Raw genomic sequence first — 20,564 nt, 5'->3', positions numbered from 1 at the left:
TGAGGCAGGAGGTATACCTCTGAAGGGATTGTGGCCCAAGGATAAGTCCACGCTGGAGAAGGTACACCTCGAAGCATCTGTGGCTGTGCATGAGGTCATGTTGGAGCACCTCAAAGCGTGTGGCCATGGATAAGCCCACGACAGAGCAGGTACGCCCCTGCAGGGACTGCAGCCGTAGGTAAGGCCATGTTGGAGCAGGTTTACTTCTGAAGGGACTGTGGCTGTGGGTAAGGCCACACTGGAGCAGGTCTATCTCTGAAGGCATTGAGGCCCATGGAGAAGGCCACGCTGGAGCAGGTGCACCTCAAAGCAACTGTGGCTCTGGATAAGTCTATGATGCAGCAGGTATACCCCTAGAGAAACTGTGGCTCAGATAAGGGTCCACTTGGAGCAGGTACTCCCCTAAGAGACTGCAGTCTGTGGATAAACCCTTGCTAGAGCAGGGGCAAGAGGAGGACTTCATTGCAATGTTAAACCCTATGGTCTGGTCCAAAGGGACCAGGGGTGGAAATTGCAATGGAAATACCTTTAAATGGTTGTAACCCATTATTTGAGTTGCATGTTATGGGAATTACTATAGCAGGAACCACACGAACCAATGGAGGACAAGCCTTACAAGAAGCAGTGCAAGTGCAGCAGCGACCCGAGCTGAGCTGGCTTTGGTGCCCAATAACTCCACGCAACACACAATCTCTCCTGTCCTGAGCGACCACCATAACAGATGGAGCCCAAAGTCATAGACCAAATGAACTGAATGAACATTTTATGGATATTTATGGACATTTCACAAACATTTTATGGGGGAAGGAGTGGTTAATGAGGATGCATTGGATAGCGTGCGACCTGAGCATGATGTAAATGGTATGGAATAACGGGTGGAGAATGTGCTAGTTTTGGCTGGGATAGAGTTAATTTTCTTCATAGTAGCTTGTATGGGGCTATGTTTTGGATTTGTGCTGGAAACAGTGTTGATAACACAGGGATGTTTTAGTTGCTGCTGAGCAGTGCTTACACAGAGTCAAGGCCTTTGCTTCTGACACCGCCCTGCCAGCTAGTAGGTTGGAGGTGCACAAAAAGTTGGGAGGGGACACAGCTGGGACAGCTGGCCCCAGCTGACCAAAGGGATATTCCATACCATATGATGTCATGCTCAGCAATAAAAGCTGGGGGGGGAGAAGAAGGAAGGGGGGGACATTCGGAGTGATGGCATTTGTCTTCCCAAGTAACCATTACATGTGATGGAGCCCTGCTTTCCTGGAGATGGCTGAACACCTGCCTGCCGATGGGAAGTAGAGCATGAATTCCTTGTTTTGCTTTGCTTGCGTGTGTGGCTTTTGCTTTACCTATTAAACTGTCTTTATCTCAACCCACGAGTTTTCTCATTTTTACCCTTCCCATTCTCTCCCCCATCCCATTGTGGGGGGGATGAGCAAGCGGCTCATGACATTGGCTCAGAGACTTATCCAGTCTAGGTTCAGATCCCTCCCAATACAAGAAGGATGTTGATAAACTAGAGCAAGTTCAGTAGAGGGCCACTGACATGGTCAGGGGGCTGGATCACATACCTTATAAGGAGAGGCTGAGGGAACTAGCTTTGTTCAGCCTGGAAAAGAGAAAGCTTAGAGGGGACCTAATAACAGCCTTTCAATACCTACAAGGTATCAAGAAGACGGAGTCAGACTCTTCACAATGATGCATGGCAGGAGGGTGATAGACACTGGGCATAAACTGAAAAAAGAGAGGTCCTGACTTGATAGGAGAAATTTTTTCACCTTGAGGACAGTTAAGCAATGCCAGTTCATGGCCCTTCATTAGGCTTTCTCCATTATGTCCATGTCTCTCTTGTACTGGGGAGCCCAGAACTGGACACAGGACTCCAGGTGCACAGTACTCAATTGGTGCTGAATAAAGGGGAAGGATCACCTACCTGGACCTACTGGCAATACTTTGCCTAATGCAGCCCAGGATACCATTAGTCCTCTTTGTGGCAAGGGCATGCTGCTGGCTCATGTTCAACTTGGTGTCCACCAGGACCCACAGGTCCTTTTCTGCAAAGCTGCTTTCCAGCTGGCTGCCCCCCCACCCCCCCCACCCCGGCATGTACCAGTGCATGGGGTTGTTCCTCCCCAGGGGCAGGACTTGGCACTTCCCCTTGTTGAACTTCATGAGGTTCCTGCCAGCCCATTTCTCCATCTTGTCGACGTCCCTCGGGATGGCAGCACAACCCTGTGATGTATCAGCTACTCTTCCGAGTTTTGTGTCGTCAGCCAACTTGCTGAGGGTACGCTCTGCCCCATCATCCAGATCGCTAATGAAGACGTTGAACAGTATTGGACCCAGTATTGACACCTGGGGTACACTGCTATTTACTGGCCTCCGACTAGACTTTGTGCCACTATGACCATGGGATCCTCTTTGAGGATGGAGGACTGCTAGGGAGAGACAGGATCCACATGACCAAGTGGGGCACAAACAGCTTTGCCAACAGGCTGGCCAACCTGGTATGATGGGGAAGGGATGACCAATAGTCAAGTGAGGAAGTCATAGACTGGATGGGCAAGCAAAGGATGTGGGGTAAACAGGAGGGACCTCATAATCAACAAAACCGGGTTGAAAGTGGATCACTTCAAGCATATGCACATAACTAAGGAAGTGTCTGGAGATCAGCATTATGGGAAAGCTTTCATGCCCTTTTGGGGAAATTGGTATGACTGGCTGCCTCTCTGAAGTGCCTGCACTTATGCACGCAACATGGGGAAAAATAGCAGGAATTAGATGTCTGTGAGCATTTGCAAGGCTACGATCCCAGGGATCACAGAGATATTGTGGGATGGCTCATATAACTGGAGTGCTGCAATGGATGGATACAGAATCTTTAGGGAAAACAAGCCAAGAAGGCGCTCTATATGAAAGAGGAGCTGGAATGCATGGCGCTTTGCCTAGGGATGGATGCTAAGCCAGCTGAGAGCTTAAGGGTCCGGGTTAGATGACATACCAACGTGGGTGATGTTGCAGGTATCTGATACAGGCTGCCTGATCAGGAAGAAGTAGATGAAGTTTTGTGGTGGGTTGACGTTAGCTGGCTGCCAGGTGCCCACCAAGCCACTCTATCACTTCCCCTTCTCAACAGAACAGGGGAGAAAAATATGATGAAAAGCTCGTGGGTCAAGATAAGGACAGGGAGATCACTCAGCAATTACCATCACAGGCAAAACAGTCTCGGCTTGGGGAAGATTAATTTAATTTATTGCCAGTTAAACAGAGTAGGATAATGAGGAATAGGAACAAATCTAAAACCACCTTCCCCCCACCCCTCCCTTCTTCCCAGGCTCAACTTCACTCCCGACTCTTCTACCTCCTCCCCCCAAGTGGTGCAGGGGGATGGGGAATGGGGGTTGTGGTCAGTTCATAATGCTTTGTCTCTGCCTCTCCTTCCTCCTCACGCTCTTCCCCTGCTCCAGCATGGGGTCCCACCCACGGGAGACAGTCCTTCACCAACTTCTCCAACGTGGGTCCTTCCCACAGGCTGCAGTTCTTCACGAACTGCTCCAGCGTGGGTCCTTTCCACGGGGTGCAGTCCTTCAGGAACAGACTGCTCCAGTGTGGGTCTCCCCACTGGGTTACAGGTCCTTCCAGAAAACCTGCTCCAGCATGGGCTCCTCTCCACGGGGCCACAGTTCCTGCCAGGAGCCTGCTCTAGCATGGGCTCTCCATGGGCTGCAGCTTCCTTCAGGGCACACCCACCTGCTCTCGCGTGGGATCCTCCATGGGCTGCAGGGGGACAGCCTGTGTCACCATGGTCTTCACCATGGGCTGCAGGGGAATCTCTGCTCTGGTGCCTGGAGCACCTCCTCCCCCTCCTTCTTCCCTGACCTTGGTGTCTGCAGGGCTGTTTCTCTCACATATTCTCACTCCTCTCTCCCAGCTGCTGTTGCGCTGCAGTTTTTACCCCTTCTTAAATATGTTATCACGAGGCGCTACCAATGTCTCTGATTGGCTCAGACTTTCGCCAGCGGCGGGTCCATCCTGGAGCAGGCTGAAACTGGCTCTTTCCGACATGGGGACAGCTTCTGGTGTCTTCTCATAGAAGCCATCCCTGCACCCCCCACCTCTACCAAAACCTTGCCTCGTAAAGCCAATACAGGTCTTCTTCAGGCAACTGGAATAAGCCTCATGTTCACAGGCTCTGGTTCTCATGAGAGATTTAAACAATCCCAATATCTGCTAGAGGGACAACAAAGCAGGGCACAAGCAACCCAGGAGGACAGTTAAGCAGTGCAACTGGTTGCCCAGAGAGGTTTGTGTAGTTTCCGTCCTTGGATGTTTTCAAGACCCAATTGGGTAAAGCTCTGAGCAAACTGGTCTGAATTCAGCATTGACCATGCTTTGAGTAGGAGGTTGGTCTAGAGACCTCCTGAGGTCCCTTCCAACCTGAATTATTCTTTGATTCTATATTATGTAACAGTTATTTAGTTTCTGATTTAACAAGCAGAACTGACCACTTCACCTAAGACCCTTTCAAGAAACTTATGATCAGCAGTGAAAATTCTTTTTGGCATTCCTACAGGTACATTGATAATTGCAACAATTGTTTCCTATCTGTAACTTCCATCATGAATTTTCCGCCTTCAATTTTTGCCTAAGTGCTTTTGCTTTTAAAGAGCAAAACCCTGCAGGAAATGGCAATTAATGCAATACTGCAGTTTCCTCAAGTAAGCTCGAAGTACCCTGAACGATTGCCAACATGCTGTTTCTTTTAGTTCTGAAGAACAAAATACAATGTGCAGTGTTCAAAGACAGTATCAATAAGCAATATATAAGAATGTGTTTAACTAACAGAAGGTAGGATTGCTCTTACTGCTGTGAAATCTTGGTGGTGGAGAATGAATGCTGCTACAGTATAATGAAGAAGAAAAAACTAGAAAAGGGAAATCATTATCTTTAAGTGATTTTTTTTTTTTCCACTACATCTAAGAAGAAACAGTCCAAGTAAAGACTGGATTTTGTTTATGAGGCAAAACACCATGTTTGGTAGAGTAAGAATTAATGGTTAATGGAAGTCACCTAATATGAGAAATGCCCTTTTTCAACTTGAGTAATCGATGAATCCTGTAATTAAGAACTTCTGCTAGCAAAGTTAGCCAATTTGCTTAAAAAGAAAGAAATATTTTATTTTTCACAGCATCCTTTTCTCCAAATTTGTAGTGATAACTAGTTTATGTAACTGCCCCCAAATGTGGATGCTCATCTGAAATTTAATTTGGACTTATAAAACTTATGTATTAGCTCTATGGAACAGGCTTTTTTGTCTTGGTTTTTTGTTTTGTTTTTTTTTCTTGAGGTTTCCAGGCAAAGAACAAATGCTCTTTTGCACTGTCAATCATCTAACCCACTTATGCTTCTACATAAACATTTTTTGTATGTACTTACTAATTAACTAAACATTCACTCATGTTAATTTATTACCTGCAGAATAAGAAAAAGTCAAAGTATAAGGTATACCATAAATAATGTGTCAACAATATTTAGTTATTTAAGGATTTATTTTTTTTTTCTGGACAAATGCTATGTAAAACACCTAACATAAGATCTTTTTCACCCCACTGTATTACAGGATGATCTGTTTTAAAAAAGAAGTGTGGAAAGAAGCAGCTCAGTGTCATCCTGATTTAAAAAAAAATAAAAAAGGTATCAGAGATGGTAAGAAAGAGAGCAACCGGATCTTTTTCCAGCCCCTGCAGCCTGAACCCTCAGCTTTATTGAAGGAGGATCAGGTGGTCTGTGCTTATTGGTTTAGGAAATGGCAAAGGCTGGAAGCCTGTGACTTCTGGCAACAGGAAGAAGGCTCCTGCTCCACCTGCATATCTCCAGCTAAAGAACAGGTTCAATATCCTCGCAGCAGATGAGGGTCTGGGAACTCTGTCCAATGAAGCATCCAAGCTAGCTAAGCCTGAGCCATGCAGCAGCACCAGAAGGAAGTGGCAAGTGATAATAGTGGGAGACTCCATGCTGTAGGGGATGGGGGCCCACATCTGCTGACCTGACCTGCTGTGTTGGGAGGTTTACTGCTTGCTGGGGGTTGGATCTGGGATGCTGTGGAGATACTGCCAAGGTTTGTCTGACCCTCGGACTATTACCCCTTGCGAATCTTCACGTGGGCACCAACGATACTGCCAGAGGAGACCTGGAGCATATCAAGTGTGACTACATGCATCTGGAAGCACTGGTCAAGGGCATGGGGGCCCAGGTAGTGTTCTCCTTGATCTTTCCAGTGAGAAGCAAGGGCTTGAGGAGGAATGGAAGGATCCTGTGGGTCAACAGTTGGTTGCCCAGCTGGTGATGACAATCGGTATTTGTATTTTATGACCACGGGGACCCTTCTTTAAGGATTGAAGACTGCTAGAGAGAGATGGGATCCACCTGACCAAGTGGGGCAAAAACATCTTTACCAACAGGCTGGCCAACCTGGTGAGGAGAACTTTAAACTAGAAATGACAGGGGAGGGAGATGACGACCCATAATCAAGCGAGGGAGCGGTGGAATGGGTTGGCAAGCAAAGGGTGCAGGGTGTTATGGAAAAGAGAGAGCTTGTAATCAGCAAAACAGGGCTGAAGGGGAGACGCTCTGCTGGATGCAATTCTTACAAACAAGGAAGCTTTTCTTACAATTCTTACAAACTGGTTGGCGGTGTGAAGGTTGGGGGGCAGCCTGGGCTGCATTGACCATGAGATGGTGGAGTTGAGAATCCTGAGAGGAGGGAACAAGGCAAATGGCAGGATCACAACTCCAAACTTCAGGAGAGCAGACTTTGGCCTGTGCAGGGACCTGCTTGGAAGAATCCCATGGGAGACAGTCCTGGAGAGCAGAGGCGGTCTAGGAGACCTGTTTGATATTCAAGGATCACCTCCTCCAAGCTCAAGAATGGTCCATCGCAATGAGCAGGAAATCAAGCAAAGGTGACAGGTCTGCATGGATGAACAAGGAGCTCCCGACTAAACTCAAACATGAAAAGGAAGCATACAGGAGCTGGAAAAAGGGGCAAGTGACCCAGGAGGAATGCAGAGACACTGTCCAAGTGTGCAGAGATGGGGTTAGGAAAGCCAAAGCCCACCTGGAGTTGAAACTGGCGAGGGATGTGAAGGGCAACATTAAGGGTTTCTACGGGTACATCAGCAGCAAAATGAAGACCGGAGAAAATGTGGGCCTGCTGCTGAATGGGGCAGGGAACCTGATGACAAAGGACATGGGAAAGGCCGAGGTACTGAATGCCTTCTTCACCTGAGTCTTTACTGGTAAGGATCGCCTTCAGGAATCCCAGGCCTCTGAGACCAGAGGGAAAGTCTGCAGCAAGGAAGAATTCTCCTCAGTAGAGAAGGACCCAGTTAGGGAAACATTTAAACAAATTGGAGATGCACAAGTCCATGGGACCTGATGGGATGCACCCATGAGTGCTGAGGGAGCTGGCTGATGTCATTGCAAGGCCACTCTCAATTATCTTTGGATGGTCATGGTGATCAGGAGAGGTTCCTGAGGACTGGAAGAAAGCAAATGACACTCCAGTCTTCAAGAAGGGCAAGAAGGAGGATCCAGGGAACTACAGGCCGGTCAGCCTCACCTTGATCCCTGGAAAGGTGATGGAGAAAATAATAATGGAAACCATTTCCTGGCACATAAAGGACACAGGGTGATTTGGAGTAGTCACCATGGATTTACAAAGGGAAAATTATGCTTGGCCAACCTGCCAGCCTTCTACAATGAGTCAACTAGCTTGGTGGACGAGGGGAGAGCAGCGGATGCTGTTTATCTTGACTTTAGCAAGGCTTTCGACACTGTCTCCCATAACATCCTCATAGACAAGCTGACAAAGTACAGGTTAGATAAGTGGACAGCGAGGTGGACTGAAAACTGGCTGAACCGCCAGGCCCAGACGGTTGTGATCAGAGGCATAAAGTCTAGCTGGAGGCCAGCCTCTAGTGGTGTCCCCCGGGGTTGATCTTTGGGCCAATACTGTTTAACAACTTCATTAATGACCCGGACGATGTGACAGAGTGCACCCTCAGCAAGTTTGCAGATGATACAGAGCTGGGAGGAGCAGTTGATAGACCAGATGGCTGTTGTGCCATTCAGAGGGACCTCGACAGTCTGGAGAAATGGGCAGACAGGAACCTCATGCAGTCCAACAAAGGGAAATGCCAAGTCCTGCCCCTGGGGAGGAATAAAACACGATGCACCAGTACAGGCTAGGGGCTGACTGGCTGGAAAGCAGCTTTGCAGAGAGGGACATGGGGGTCCTGGTGGACAACAAGCTGAATGTGAGCCAGTAACGTGCCCTTGCAGCAAAGGAGGCCAATGGTATCTTGAGCTGCATTGTTGACAGGAGGTTGAGGGAGGTGATCCTTTCTCTCTACTCAGCACTGGTGAGGCCACACCTGGAGTACTGTGTCCAGTTCTGGGCTCCCTGGTACAAGAAAGACATGGACATACTGTAGCAAGTTCAGCGAAGAGCCACTGCAGTGATGAAGGGATCGGAGCATCTCCCATAGGAGGAGATGCTGAGAGAGCTGGGATTGTTTAGCCTGGAAAAGAGAAGGCTCAGGAGGGATCTTATCAATGTGTCTAAATACCTGATGGGAGGGTGTATTGAAGATGGAGCCAAACTCTTCTCAGTGGTGCCCAGTGACAGGACAAGAGGGAATGGGCACAAATTGAAACATAGGAAATTCTGTTTAAACTTAAGAAAACACTTTTTTACTCTAAGGGTGGTCAAACATTGGACCAGGTTGCCCACAGAGGTTGTGGAGTCTCCATCCTTGGAGATATTCAAAACCTGACTGGACAATGTCCTGAGCAACTTGCTCTGGTTGATCCTGCTTTGAGTGGGGGTTGGGAGGGGGTTTGGACTAGACAATCTCCAGAGATCCCTTCCAACCTCAACTACTCAACTATTCTATGGTTCTGTGATCACACTTGAAGTCACCATGGCAGAAGGTGTCATTTACAGTATCAAAAATAGCTTTGCTAGCTACAAGGATAGCTGAGGGTCTATGTCTTAAAATATTAATCCAACTTTATAAAGTGATTATTGTTTGGTCCATAGAAAGGCTATAAAACGTAGTATTTACAAGGATTATACTGGATTGTAAATAGGAAACTTCTTTTTAATTTTTAACACAACATACAAAACATGCAATAAATGTTTTAGGAAGGAATTTAAACTACAGGCACCACTTCCAGGAAGATCAACCTGAACTTTGCAACTGATAACATGTTAAATCGGGGGATCCCAGACAGCAAACTGGGAGGGATGTGGGAATTGATAGAACTATACAAACCGATGAAGGGACTTGCAGGGGGAAGGGGAAGCAGGGAGAAACAAAGAGGGGGGATAGACAGAAAGGGGGATAAAATGGGCCAGTCACGGGTAAAACGGGGCCGGTCAGTACGCTTGTCTGGCTGAGCCCTGCGCCTGATCACTGCAGTCTGTCCTATTTTCTTATATATTTTCTTTTAAAATAGTTTCTTAACTATCGCTCTGCTTAATCTCACTCTCTGTCCCCTGTGTATGTGTGCTGCAAGGAACAGGTGCCAGCTGCTGGTGAGACCTGTGTGTGTGTGGGTGAAATTTGGTGCCCAGCTACTGGAGTCAGACTAGGGGGTGTAGGCACCCTGGGGCCTCTGGTGTCAGCTACGGGAGTGAGTGAGGGTCCTGGCATCAGTAGTTGGAGGGGCCATAGCTCTCTGGATCATCATCGTAGACTCATCATATGGTTTGGGTTGGAAGGGACCTTTAAAGGTCCAACCCCCCTGCCACGGGCAGGGACAGCTTTCACTAGATCAGGGTGCTCCTAATGCACCCCAGGTTGCGGTTTACCCTCTTGGCTGCCAGGACACAGTGCTGACTCATATTGAGCCTGCTGTCAACCAGCACCCCCAGGTCCCTTTCTGCAGGGCTGCTCTCCAGCCACTCCTCTCCCAATTTTTACTTGTGCCCGGCGTTACTCTGTCACAGGTGCAGAATCCGGCATTTGGACTTGTTAAATTTCATGCCATTGATGATTGCCCAATGCTCCAATCTATCTAGATCCCTCTGCAAGGCCTCTTGTCCCTCAAGAGAGTCAACAGCACCTCCCAGTTTGGTATCGTCAGCAAACTTGCTAATGGTGCATTCAACTCCTGAATCTAGATCATTGATAAAAATATTGAACAGAACTGGCCCTAGAATTGAACCCTGAGGAACACCACTGGTGACCGGTTGCCAGCCAGATGTAGCCCCATTCACTATAACACTTTGAGCCCTGCCGTTCAGGCAGTTCTTCACCCAGCGCACCGTGAACCTGCTCATCTCACAGTTGGACAACTTGTCCAGAAGGATGCTGTGAGGGACAGTACCTAAAGCCTTACTAAAAATCCAGAAAGACTACATCCACCGCCTTCCCTTCATCCACTAGGCGGGTGACCTTATCATAGAAGGATATCAAATTAGTTAGACAGGACTTTCCCTTTGTGAACCCATGTTGACTGTGCCTGAGGAGTGCATTATTCTTTAAATGCCTTTCAATAGCACCCAGTACGATCTTCTCCATAATTTTTCCAGGTACTGCGGTTAGACTAACAGGTCTGTAGTTCCCTGGGTCTTCCCTCACGCCCTTCTTGTAAATTGGAATAACATTGGCTAGCTTCCAGTCAGCAGGGACCTCCCCTGACTCCCAAGACCTTTGGTAGATGATAGAGGGGGGTCCCACCATAACATCCTCTAGCTCCTTCAGTACTCTGGGATGAATCTCATCAGGCCCCATGGACTTGTGAACGTTCAGCTGATACAGCTGGTCCCTTACAATTTCAGCGTCCACAAATGGAAAGTCACTGTTCCCACACTCGTGGTCCTCCGACTCAGGGGACCGGGCAGCCCAAGGTCTATCAGTATTATTAAAGACTGAGGCAAAAAAGCATTGAATGCCTCTGCTTTTTCTTCGTCCCTATTAGTCAAGTGACCATCTTCAACAAGTATTGGTTCAATGTTTTCCTTAGACCTCCTCTTGCTATTAACATACTTAAAGAAGCCTTTCTTGTTGTCTGACACAACACTGGCCAGTTTCATCTCTAATTGAGCTTTGGCCTTTCGTGTCTTCTCCCTGCATATATGAACCACAGCTCTGTAATCTTCCTGTGAAGCCTGACCTTGCTTCCAGAGATCATACAATTTCTTTTTCCTCTTGAGCTCCTCGAGGAGTTCCCTGTTCAGCCAAGCTGGTCTTCTGCCCCGCTTGCTTGACTTTGGGATTGCCTGCTCCTGTGCACAGTGGGATTGCCTGCTCCTGTGCTTCTAAAAGGTGGTTCTTAAAGACTGACCAGCACTCGTGGGCTCCTAAGCCCTCAAAAGCAGATTCCCAGGGTACTCTGCTAAGTAGCTCCCCGAGTAACTTAAAAGTTTTCGCTCTTGAAGTCCAGGGTAGCAACTCTGCTGTCCTTTACACTGAAAATTTTAAACTCAACCATTTCATGATCACTGTGGCCAAGACAGCCACCTACCATCACATCTCCCACGAGTCCTTCTCTATTCACAAACAACAAGCCTAGGAGGGCATCTTTCCTAGTTGGCTCACAGAGTACTTGTGACAAGAAGTTATCTATCTCCCACAAACTTCAAGAATTTCCAAGACCTGCTCGTCACAGCAGTATGGTATTCCCAGTTGATGTCTGGGAAGTTGGAATCTTCCATAAGGACAAGGGCTATTGATCCAGCTATTTCTCCTAATTGCCTATTGAATAACTCATCAGTGCTATCATCCTGGCTGGGCGATCAATAGTAGACACCCACTACAACATCTGCTTTGTTTTCCATCCCCCTAATCCTCACCCAGAGGCTCTCAACTACATCATCGCTAACTGTAAGGGCTGTACAATCAAACATATAGCGCGACACCTCCACCTCGCCTGTCCTGCCTATCCCTCCTGAACAGCCTGTAGCCCTCCATCCCAGCACTCCAGTTGTGGGACTCATTCCACCAAGTCACACTAATACCAATGATATAGTTCTGGGAACTAACTAACGCTTCCAGTTCATCCTGTTTTTTTCTCAAACTGCGTGCATTGGCGTACAGGCATTTCAGATATGCTCCTGAGCCCTAAATCTAAATAAAAATCTACCCTCTTTCAGTTTAATACCGTTGCCCCTTGTCCAGTCACTACAGGCCCTGGTAAAAAGTCTCTGTCTTACCACTTTACATATTGAAAGGCTGCAATAAGGTCTCCCTGGAGCCTTCTCTTCTACAGGCTGAACAACCCCAACTCTCTCAGCCTTTCTTCATAGGAGAGGTGTTCCAGCCCTCTGATCATTCTTGTGACCCTCTTCTGGACCCGCTCTAACAGAACTGGATGCCCCAGAGCTGGATGCAGTGCTCCAGGTGGGGTCTCACCAGAGCAGAGTAGAGGGGCAGAATTGACCTGCCAGCCACGCTTCCTTTTATGCAGCCTAGGATGCAATTGGCTTTCTGGGCTGTGAGCGCTCATTGCCAGCTCATGTCCAGCTTTTCATCTACCAGTACCCCCAAGTCCTTCTCCACAGGGCTGCTCTCAATCCCTTCATCCCCCAGCCTGTACTGGTACTGGGGGTTGCCCTGACCCAGGGGCAGGACCTTGCACTTGGCCTTGTTGAACCTCATGATGTTCACATGGGCCCACTTCTCTAGCTTGTCCAGGTCCCTCTAGATGGCATCCCATCCCTCAGGTGTGTCAACCACACCACTCAGCTTGGTGTCATCTGCAAACTTGCTGAGGGTGCACTTGATCCCACTGTCTGTGTCATTGATGAAGATATTAAACAGTACTGGTCCCAATACAGACCCCTGAGGGACACCACTCGTCACCAATCTCCATCTGGACATTGAGCCATTGACCACTACCCTCTGGATGCGACCATCCAACCAGTTCCTCATCCACCGAACAGTCCATCCATCAAACCCATATCTCTCCAATTTAGCAGCCAGAATGTTGTGGGGGACCGTATCAAAGGCCTTACAGTAGTCCAGGTAGATGACATCCGTAGCTCTTCCCTTGTCCACTGATGCAGTCACTCCATTGTAGAAGGCCACTAGATTAATCAGGCACGATTTGCCCTTGGTGAAGCCATGTTGGCTGCCTCTAATTACCTCCCTGTCATCCGTATGCCTCAACATATCTTCCAGGAGGATCTGCTCCATGATCTTACCAGGCACGGAGGTGAAACCAACTGGTTGGTAGTTCCCAGGGTCCTCCTTTTTACCCTTTTTATAAATGGGCATGATGTTTCCCTTTTTCCAGTCACTGGGGACGTAGTCTGACTGCCATGACTTCTCAAATATAATGGAGAGTGACTTGGCAACTACATCAGCCAATTCCCTCAGGACCCTGGTATGCATCTCATTGGGTCCCATGGTCTTGTGTATGTCCTCAGGTTCCTCAGGTGGTCTCAAACCTGATCTGCTATGATGGGAGGAACTTCTTTCCCCCAGTCCCTGCCTTGAGGTTCAGGGTCTTGAGACGTGGGAAGAGAGATTGCCAGTGTCAGGGTGATTGAAGTCCCCCAGGAGGATCATAGCCTGCGAGCGTGATGCTTCCTGTAGTTGGAATAAGAATGCTTCATTGACATCCTCCCCTTGATCGGGCGGCCTGTAGTAAACACCAACCACGATGTTTCCTTTGTTGGCTTTTCCCTTATTTTTACCCATAAGCTCTCAACCTGTTCATCGCTGTTTTTCAAAGACAGCTCTGTGCAGTCAATCCATGTTTTTACATAGAGGGCAACCCCCCCTCCCCTCCTTCCTTGCCTGTGCTTTCTGAACAGTTTATAGCCATCGATTGCAGCGCTCCAGTCATGCAATTTGTCCCACCAAGTTTCAGTGATAGCGATTAAATCATAGCTTTCCAGGTGTACAGTGGCTTCCATCTTTTCCTGTTTGTTACCCATGCTGCTTGCATTGCTATAGAGGCACTTTAGTGGGCCTATTGACCTTGTCACCTTTTTAGAGGAACATGCCCTAATTCCTTTGAGGCATTTCACAGGTGTTTCTCTGTTGGTTCCTAATATTTCTTTTATAAATTATTTTAATATTATATATTACATTTTATATATATATATATGTAATTATAATTTCTTTTTAATATTTAACACAACATACAAAACATGCAATAAATGTTTTAGGAAGGAATTTAACCTTCCTGGAAACCAATTTAAAATCATTTATTACCAAAAGCAGCCATAAAAAAATACTATGCTTGAGCAATGATGGATACTATAAAATCAACTTTGAAAAGAAAGCTCTATTCCTGATAATGGTCAGTTGGCCATAATACTTGAATCAATTGATGAGTCCTTCATACTGGAAATAAAACAGAAAGTATAGTAGACTGGAATAATAAACAAGACTTAAAATGTTTGACAATGTTATGTTGGTTTAATAGGTATCAAAACTGATAAGGTTTTAGCAGCCACTGATAATACATAGATGTTTAATTATCCAAAAATGAAATGACAAAGCATATACATTTTGCCTTTTTTAACAACTAGAACTTTTATATATAAAACTTAAACTAAAGCCTACTGAAGTCAGCGGAAAGACTGTCTGACATTAATCGACTCAGGCTCAGGGCCATAGTAGATTCACAGCTGTCAGGTAGACTACAGCCAGTATGTAAAGGAACCCATTTTTATCTTAATAAAAAACTTAGAATTTGCAGTGACAAAAGCATATTCAATAGGGAAATATGTTCTTAAAACTTCTAGAGACTTTCCTAAATGCAGTGAAATATCCACTCTCCTTTTCTTTAAATACAATGCTTACATCAACTCCAGTACACCTTCCTACTCAACAGAATTAAGGAAAGATGACACACACTACGTTTACATCCTTCCAAATCATTACCAAAAGTTTCACGTGAGGCACAAAAAAATCACCACATAAAACAAAACAAAACAAAACACAGTCTTACAAGATGTTATCTGTGTTTAACTTACTAGGAATAGGTCTAAGGACATCAGGAATGAGAATCTCCACCAAAGCCTGGTACATCACATGGTCACAATTACCCATCCATTTCAGAATAGACTCATTTTTGCACAGAGTAATCAGTTTTCCTTTTGGAAGTCGACTTTCTATTTCACTCAGATTGCTGGTGTGAATAAATGTAACAAATGAAAATGCATTTACATACAGATAAGAAAAGTACAATGATCTTTGATTATTTAATAAAAACTTTATAAATGTCTCTGTTACATCCAATTGAAACGCTTTAACTTCTTCATATGAAACTGGGGAAAAATGGCCTCCAAAGTTCTGCTCCAGCCCATAAATTATGCAGAGGTATGATAAAAATGGTCCTTGCAATTTAAACACACCAGACAGTATATTGTGAAAAGATACTTTGACTTTAGTCATCCAAACAAAGGAACAAATAGATGTATACAATAATTTCAAGGCTGCAGTTTGACATATACCAACAGTCTATATATCAAATAGCAGACAACACAAATTTAACCTGAAAAACTACTGATATCAGAAAAGGTTCTTAGCCTGTATGTAAAACTAAGATTTTCTTTGATTTGACTCTGGCTGTTATATTATGATGGTCAACAGTAAACCAAAAGAGACATTTACTGACCTCAGTTCAATAATAGCTGTGTCATCAGCTGGAGCAGAGGGAGAATAGCGCCAGAAAGTTTGCCACAATTTTTCTATCAGGCTAAACTGAAGATTCACAACAACATCCACTATTGCCTAAAAAAATATAAAACAAGTGCAAATATAAAACAGGTCTTCTACCTCACCTGCCCCCCCCGCCCCAACTCCTCCCAGGGGTATAGCTCCCCCCAGTCATTTTGTGGAAAAAATAGTAAAATGTATGTTCATAAATAAACATATAATATCCCTTTTAATAACTTCTTAGCAACAAATTTTCCATCTGTCCATACTAGTGTGTACAGAGACTCAGATCAGGCCAAGTGCAAATACAAGGAAGCCTCCAGAAAAGAGCCTAAGCACATATAGCAGGTGAATTCACCTAAACAGAACTTTTAACACTATTACAAACACAAAGGAAACCTTCTATTTCATGAATTTTGTTGCTTCATTACATGTTTTAAAGCACCTTCAACAATAATTTTAAAACATGTTATTCAATATGAAATGTAGCCTTAAGTTCTTAAACAACCTGCTTCTTTAAAACTTGAAGAAAAAAGTGAGTTTGTTTTTAACATAAACATTAGAAATAACAATTTAATCTGATTTCAACTCCTATAAACAAAAGCAAAACTCTGTATATATATTATCTAAAGTTCAATTCATCTAAAATTCTCAAAACCTACACGATTACAATCCAGTATCAGTATTCTATTACATGTTATTTTCTTTCCCTGTAAAGAGAGAAATTCCAGATAAGTCTTTTTGCAAATGTCGTTTCCGATGGAATAAGCAAAATATTTGAGGAGCACATCAGATTGTCCTGGTTTCGGCTGGGATAGAGTTAATTTTCTTCCTAGTAGCTGGTATAGTGCTGTGTTTTGGATTTTAGTATGAGAATAATATTGATAACACACTGATGTTTTGGTTGTGGCTAAGTAATGTTTACACTGGTCAAGGACTTTTCAGCTTCCCATGCTCTGCCAGGCGCATGGGAAGTTGGGAGGGGGCACAGCCAGGATAGTTGATCCAAACTGGCCAAAGGGCTATTCCATACTATATGATGTCATGCTCAGTATATAAAGCTGGGGAAGAAGAAGGAAGGGGGGGACATTAGGAGTGATGGTGTTTGTCTTCCCAAGTAACCGTTACGCGTGATGGAGCCCTGCTTTCCTGGAGATGGCTGAACACCTGCCTGCCGATGGGAAGTAGTGAAGGAATTCCTTGCTTTGCTTTGCTTGCGTGCACGGCTTTTGCTTTCCCTATTAAACTGTCTTTATCTCAACCCACGAGTTTTCTCACTTTTATTCTTCTGATTCTCTCCCCCATCCCACTGGAGGGGGAGTGAGCAAGCCGCTGTGTGGTGATTAGTTGCCGGCTGGGGTTAAACCACGACACAGATACAAGTAGGCTGGCTGTAATGTGTTTTGTGTCAGTCATCCTGTTGTACTGATTCTCACTAGAAGTCATGAATTTTCAAAGAATGATGATTTATGTGAAATGCCTCTTTTCTCTTACCTCACAGTGCTCTCGATAAAGACTTTGCAGTGATTTTATGTCCTCAAGGGTAGTACCATCTGGCAGAGAAGATATTTCAACTTCTCCAAACTCTGGAAGTACTCGAGATGCATCTATTTCCATGACAACATAACAGAAAAAAGCTATTGTGAATGGTGCCAACTACAGTTCTATTAGAAAACATTTAAGGATGATGTAAAGAAATAGTCTAGAAGGTCATAAAGCCCAAAGAGGAATGTCTTTCATATTTAATATATTTTAAAGTTGCAATAAAATTGTGAACAAACCAGCTAGCTTTTTTTTTAAGCAAAAGTAGATGTTAAATTATTCTTGACAGATAGCAGATAAAAATGATTTCACATACATATTGTACCTGTATATAAAAAAAGCTAAGACACATTTTCAGAATATGACAGGATGAAGCAGAATAGTCGTGCCAGTACATAAGAGATTAACATAATTTAATAGTTTTTGTTTTGATCAACTGAATAGTTTTTGCATTGTCATGCATGTTACAGTTTAGTAGACTCAGCAGCATATATTTATTTGAAATTTACAAGACTTTCAACTGTAGCCAACATGTACTTTTACTATTTCTCATAAATGTTTCCAAGAGATACACTGGTATGGGGGGGAAAATGCACTGTCAACTGGGGGGGCAGTGGAAGGGAAAATTCAAAAACATGCGAACTATAGCCTAAGGTTCCCAACGATTTCAGTAACAGCAAGGTTAGGCCAAAGGATGTGGTGCTTCAAAATCCCAATATATGAACTCAAAACTAAGTGTACAATTATTGCAATAACACTTTTAATAAGCTTTTTTACATTAGCAAATTACTAAATTACCATTTGCTTCCACAACTGAGAAATGGATATGCTTAGCTACATCAATGAATGCACAAAATGCACTTTTTTAAACTCAAACCTTGGGTTTCTGGTTTTAACTATTTGGCTCTTTCCATTTATAACATTGCAGCACAAACTCAGTACACCTTCTTGTCAATGGTCAACACAACTGCAGTGCAAAAATATAATCCCAATTTATGTGTATATTCATAAAATTGGGAAGCCAGTGGAAATAAATGAGCTTTTAGGGCAAGATTTTCAGTATGCATTTTTGTATAAAATGCTTCATCGCAATTGCATTGCAACATATTTTAAATCTACCATGCAAGTAGATTTTGCACATTTTTTCTTTTATATCTGCATGATGCATATTAAATATTGCAGAAGTCTTACAATATAGAACATATAGCTTCTATGAGTATCTTTTTGTTCTGTTATCAGTGAGAATTTTAAACAGGGCAACATAACTAAAATAATTATTGTATTTGTATGACTTGATGTTCATGGCAATAATGGGGTTTATTTTATTTATACAACAGTATAATACATCTTTTCATACCTAAAAACTGTTGATGATGTTGACTTTGGGCAATTATAGTTTGTTCAGCAGATGTGCCTGTCTGTTGACCACTTCCTGTGAAACCATCTGCAACTCCATCCACTTTCTGCACAGGCTTGTACCTACAAAATTATCAAATACAAAATTATTCTTTATGTTCACTTTTTTGTAAGTGCAATATCACACTCTGTTCTGCCTGATTTCTCAGTCTCAATATACAGTTTTGCTAGTTCACACACAAGAAAAAAGTAACATCAGAATAATTGTAGTAAGGAAAGGTAGAACATTGGCAATGCATTATAAAATTCATAAAGCTGATTTCACAGCACAACTATCAATTTCTTGTGGAATTTAGTTTAAGAACTATACCACTAAGACTTAAAGCTCATCATTTACACTAAACAGAAACACAATCTTTCCTTTTCTAAAGGACTTGCCTTCTCAGGAATCAAGTAGCTCAAAAATAAGGTTTAATCACCTTAAGAAGGGCCATGTATCTGTTTGGAGACAAAGGAATTTAAATAATTTTAAAATGTAACAAACTTCTCATGAGCTCAAAAGGTCTGAGAAGGCTACTTAGACTTAAACTAAGTAGCTGAACCAGGGGAGGTTCAGACTTGATATTAGGAAGCATTTCTTTACAGAAAGAGTGGTCAAACACTGGAACAGGCTTCCTAGAGAGGTGGTCGATGCCCCATGCTTGTCAGTGTTTAAGAGGCATTTGGACGATGCCCTTAATAACATGCTTTAACTTTTGGTCAGCCCTGGAGTGGTCAGGCAGTTGGACTAGATGATCGTTGTAGGTCCCTTGCAACTGAAAATATTCTATTCTATTCTATTCTATTCTATTCTATTCTATTCTATTCTATTCTATCTCTTCATCAGTCAAGTCACAAAAGCTTTTATAAAGGATAAAAAGGACAAAGATACAAATAGGAATCCTGGTTTGGATGGTCAGATGTTAAGACCATCACACTGACAGGCTGAAGATTCTGCCTGCCATCTCCAACACAACTGAAAATTAATTCTGCCCCAGCTCTTAGTGATAAGAACTTGGAAGCTTCTGAAATAGCCTTGCAGCCAGAAGAAAACTAGAAAAACCTTGGTGCAGAATGCAATGCATGTGAACTGTCACTCAAGTCTGAAATTGCACTGTGCAGATTGTAAAGCTTTGTATTAACTTTAGAAATGTCAGCAAATTCCACTCTGAAAACGCTCCTCTTCAGAAGCAGTTGAGTCAGCTGTGAGCATGTTCTCATTTTGATCTTATTAAACAGATAATAGGAATGCCCTATGTAACTACTTAGATTTTAGTTCATGCGAAAGCTCCCATAAGAAGCAAGCATCCAAGATACTGGTCATTCCAGACATATTTAACTATACAATAACATAGGACATGGGATATACAAGAAGTATACTTTTCCAGAGAAGGCCTCTTGGCCTGATTAACATAAAGTATGATAACTTTAGGAATGTTAATACTTGGAAACAAAAACTTCTGTCATCATCTTAATCTCTAGGACTTTTATATGAAGTTTGGTTATTGTAAAGGCCCAGGACAAAATCCCAGGCCTGCTGAAATCAACAGCACAACTGTAATCAACTTTAAGAAGACTAAAGTTTAATCTCTAGTATCACAGTAGCATTGAACTCTTATAGATAAACTTCTCATCACTTGATAGATCTATTTGCAATCCAAAACCCTCATTTTGTAAGAATTTTTAACTTTATTCTCATTATACTTTATCATTAAAAATACCTGGCAGAAGATCAATTTCTATAAATATTTGCAAATCAAAATCAGTATGTTCACATAGTTCCACTAGTTTCTACAAAATGTATTATTTCACAAACTTTTCAGCTCTTGGAGTAGAATCTGAAGTGCCTTGAATGCATAAAAGTAACAGTCCTTTGAGTTTCTGGGGTTTAGGAAGAACTTTAACAACAAAAAAAAAGCCAATGTAATCCACTGGTGCTAGGAGTCAGGA

General features: G+C 43.8%; 1 protein-coding gene across 5 annotated transcripts in view; it reads right to left on the bottom strand.

The window, feature by feature from the left end:
• LOC140650991 (transcription factor RFX3-like) overlaps positions 1-20,564 on the bottom strand; it is a 155,662-nt gene that overhangs the window by 15,845 nt on the left and 119,253 nt on the right. For 4 of the 5 annotated variants that reach the window (XM_072859947.1, XM_072859946.1, XM_072859949.1 and 1 more), the window contains 4 exons: positions 18,577-18,698; positions 17,172-17,284; positions 15,637-15,752; positions 14,993-15,147 (listed from right to left, as the gene is read on the bottom strand). In XM_072859947.1, coding sequence (XP_072716048.1) covers positions 14,993-15,147; positions 15,637-15,752; positions 17,172-17,284; positions 18,577-18,698 — 506 coding nt within the window. Of the gene's footprint in view, positions 1-2,226; positions 2,309-14,992; positions 15,148-15,636; positions 15,753-17,171; positions 17,285-18,576; positions 18,699-20,564 lie in introns of those variants that run through there. The other variant, XM_072859951.1, reaches the window with a different exon arrangement.

This window comes from Ciconia boyciana, chromosome 4 (assembly GCF_034638445.1).
Source record: "Ciconia boyciana chromosome 4, ASM3463844v1, whole genome shotgun sequence".
In the NCBI taxonomy this organism is placed as follows: Eukaryota; Metazoa; Chordata; class Aves; order Ciconiiformes; family Ciconiidae; genus Ciconia; species Ciconia boyciana.
Note: the sequence above shows the minus strand (reverse complement) of the source record. Positions and strands in the feature narration are given on the sequence as shown.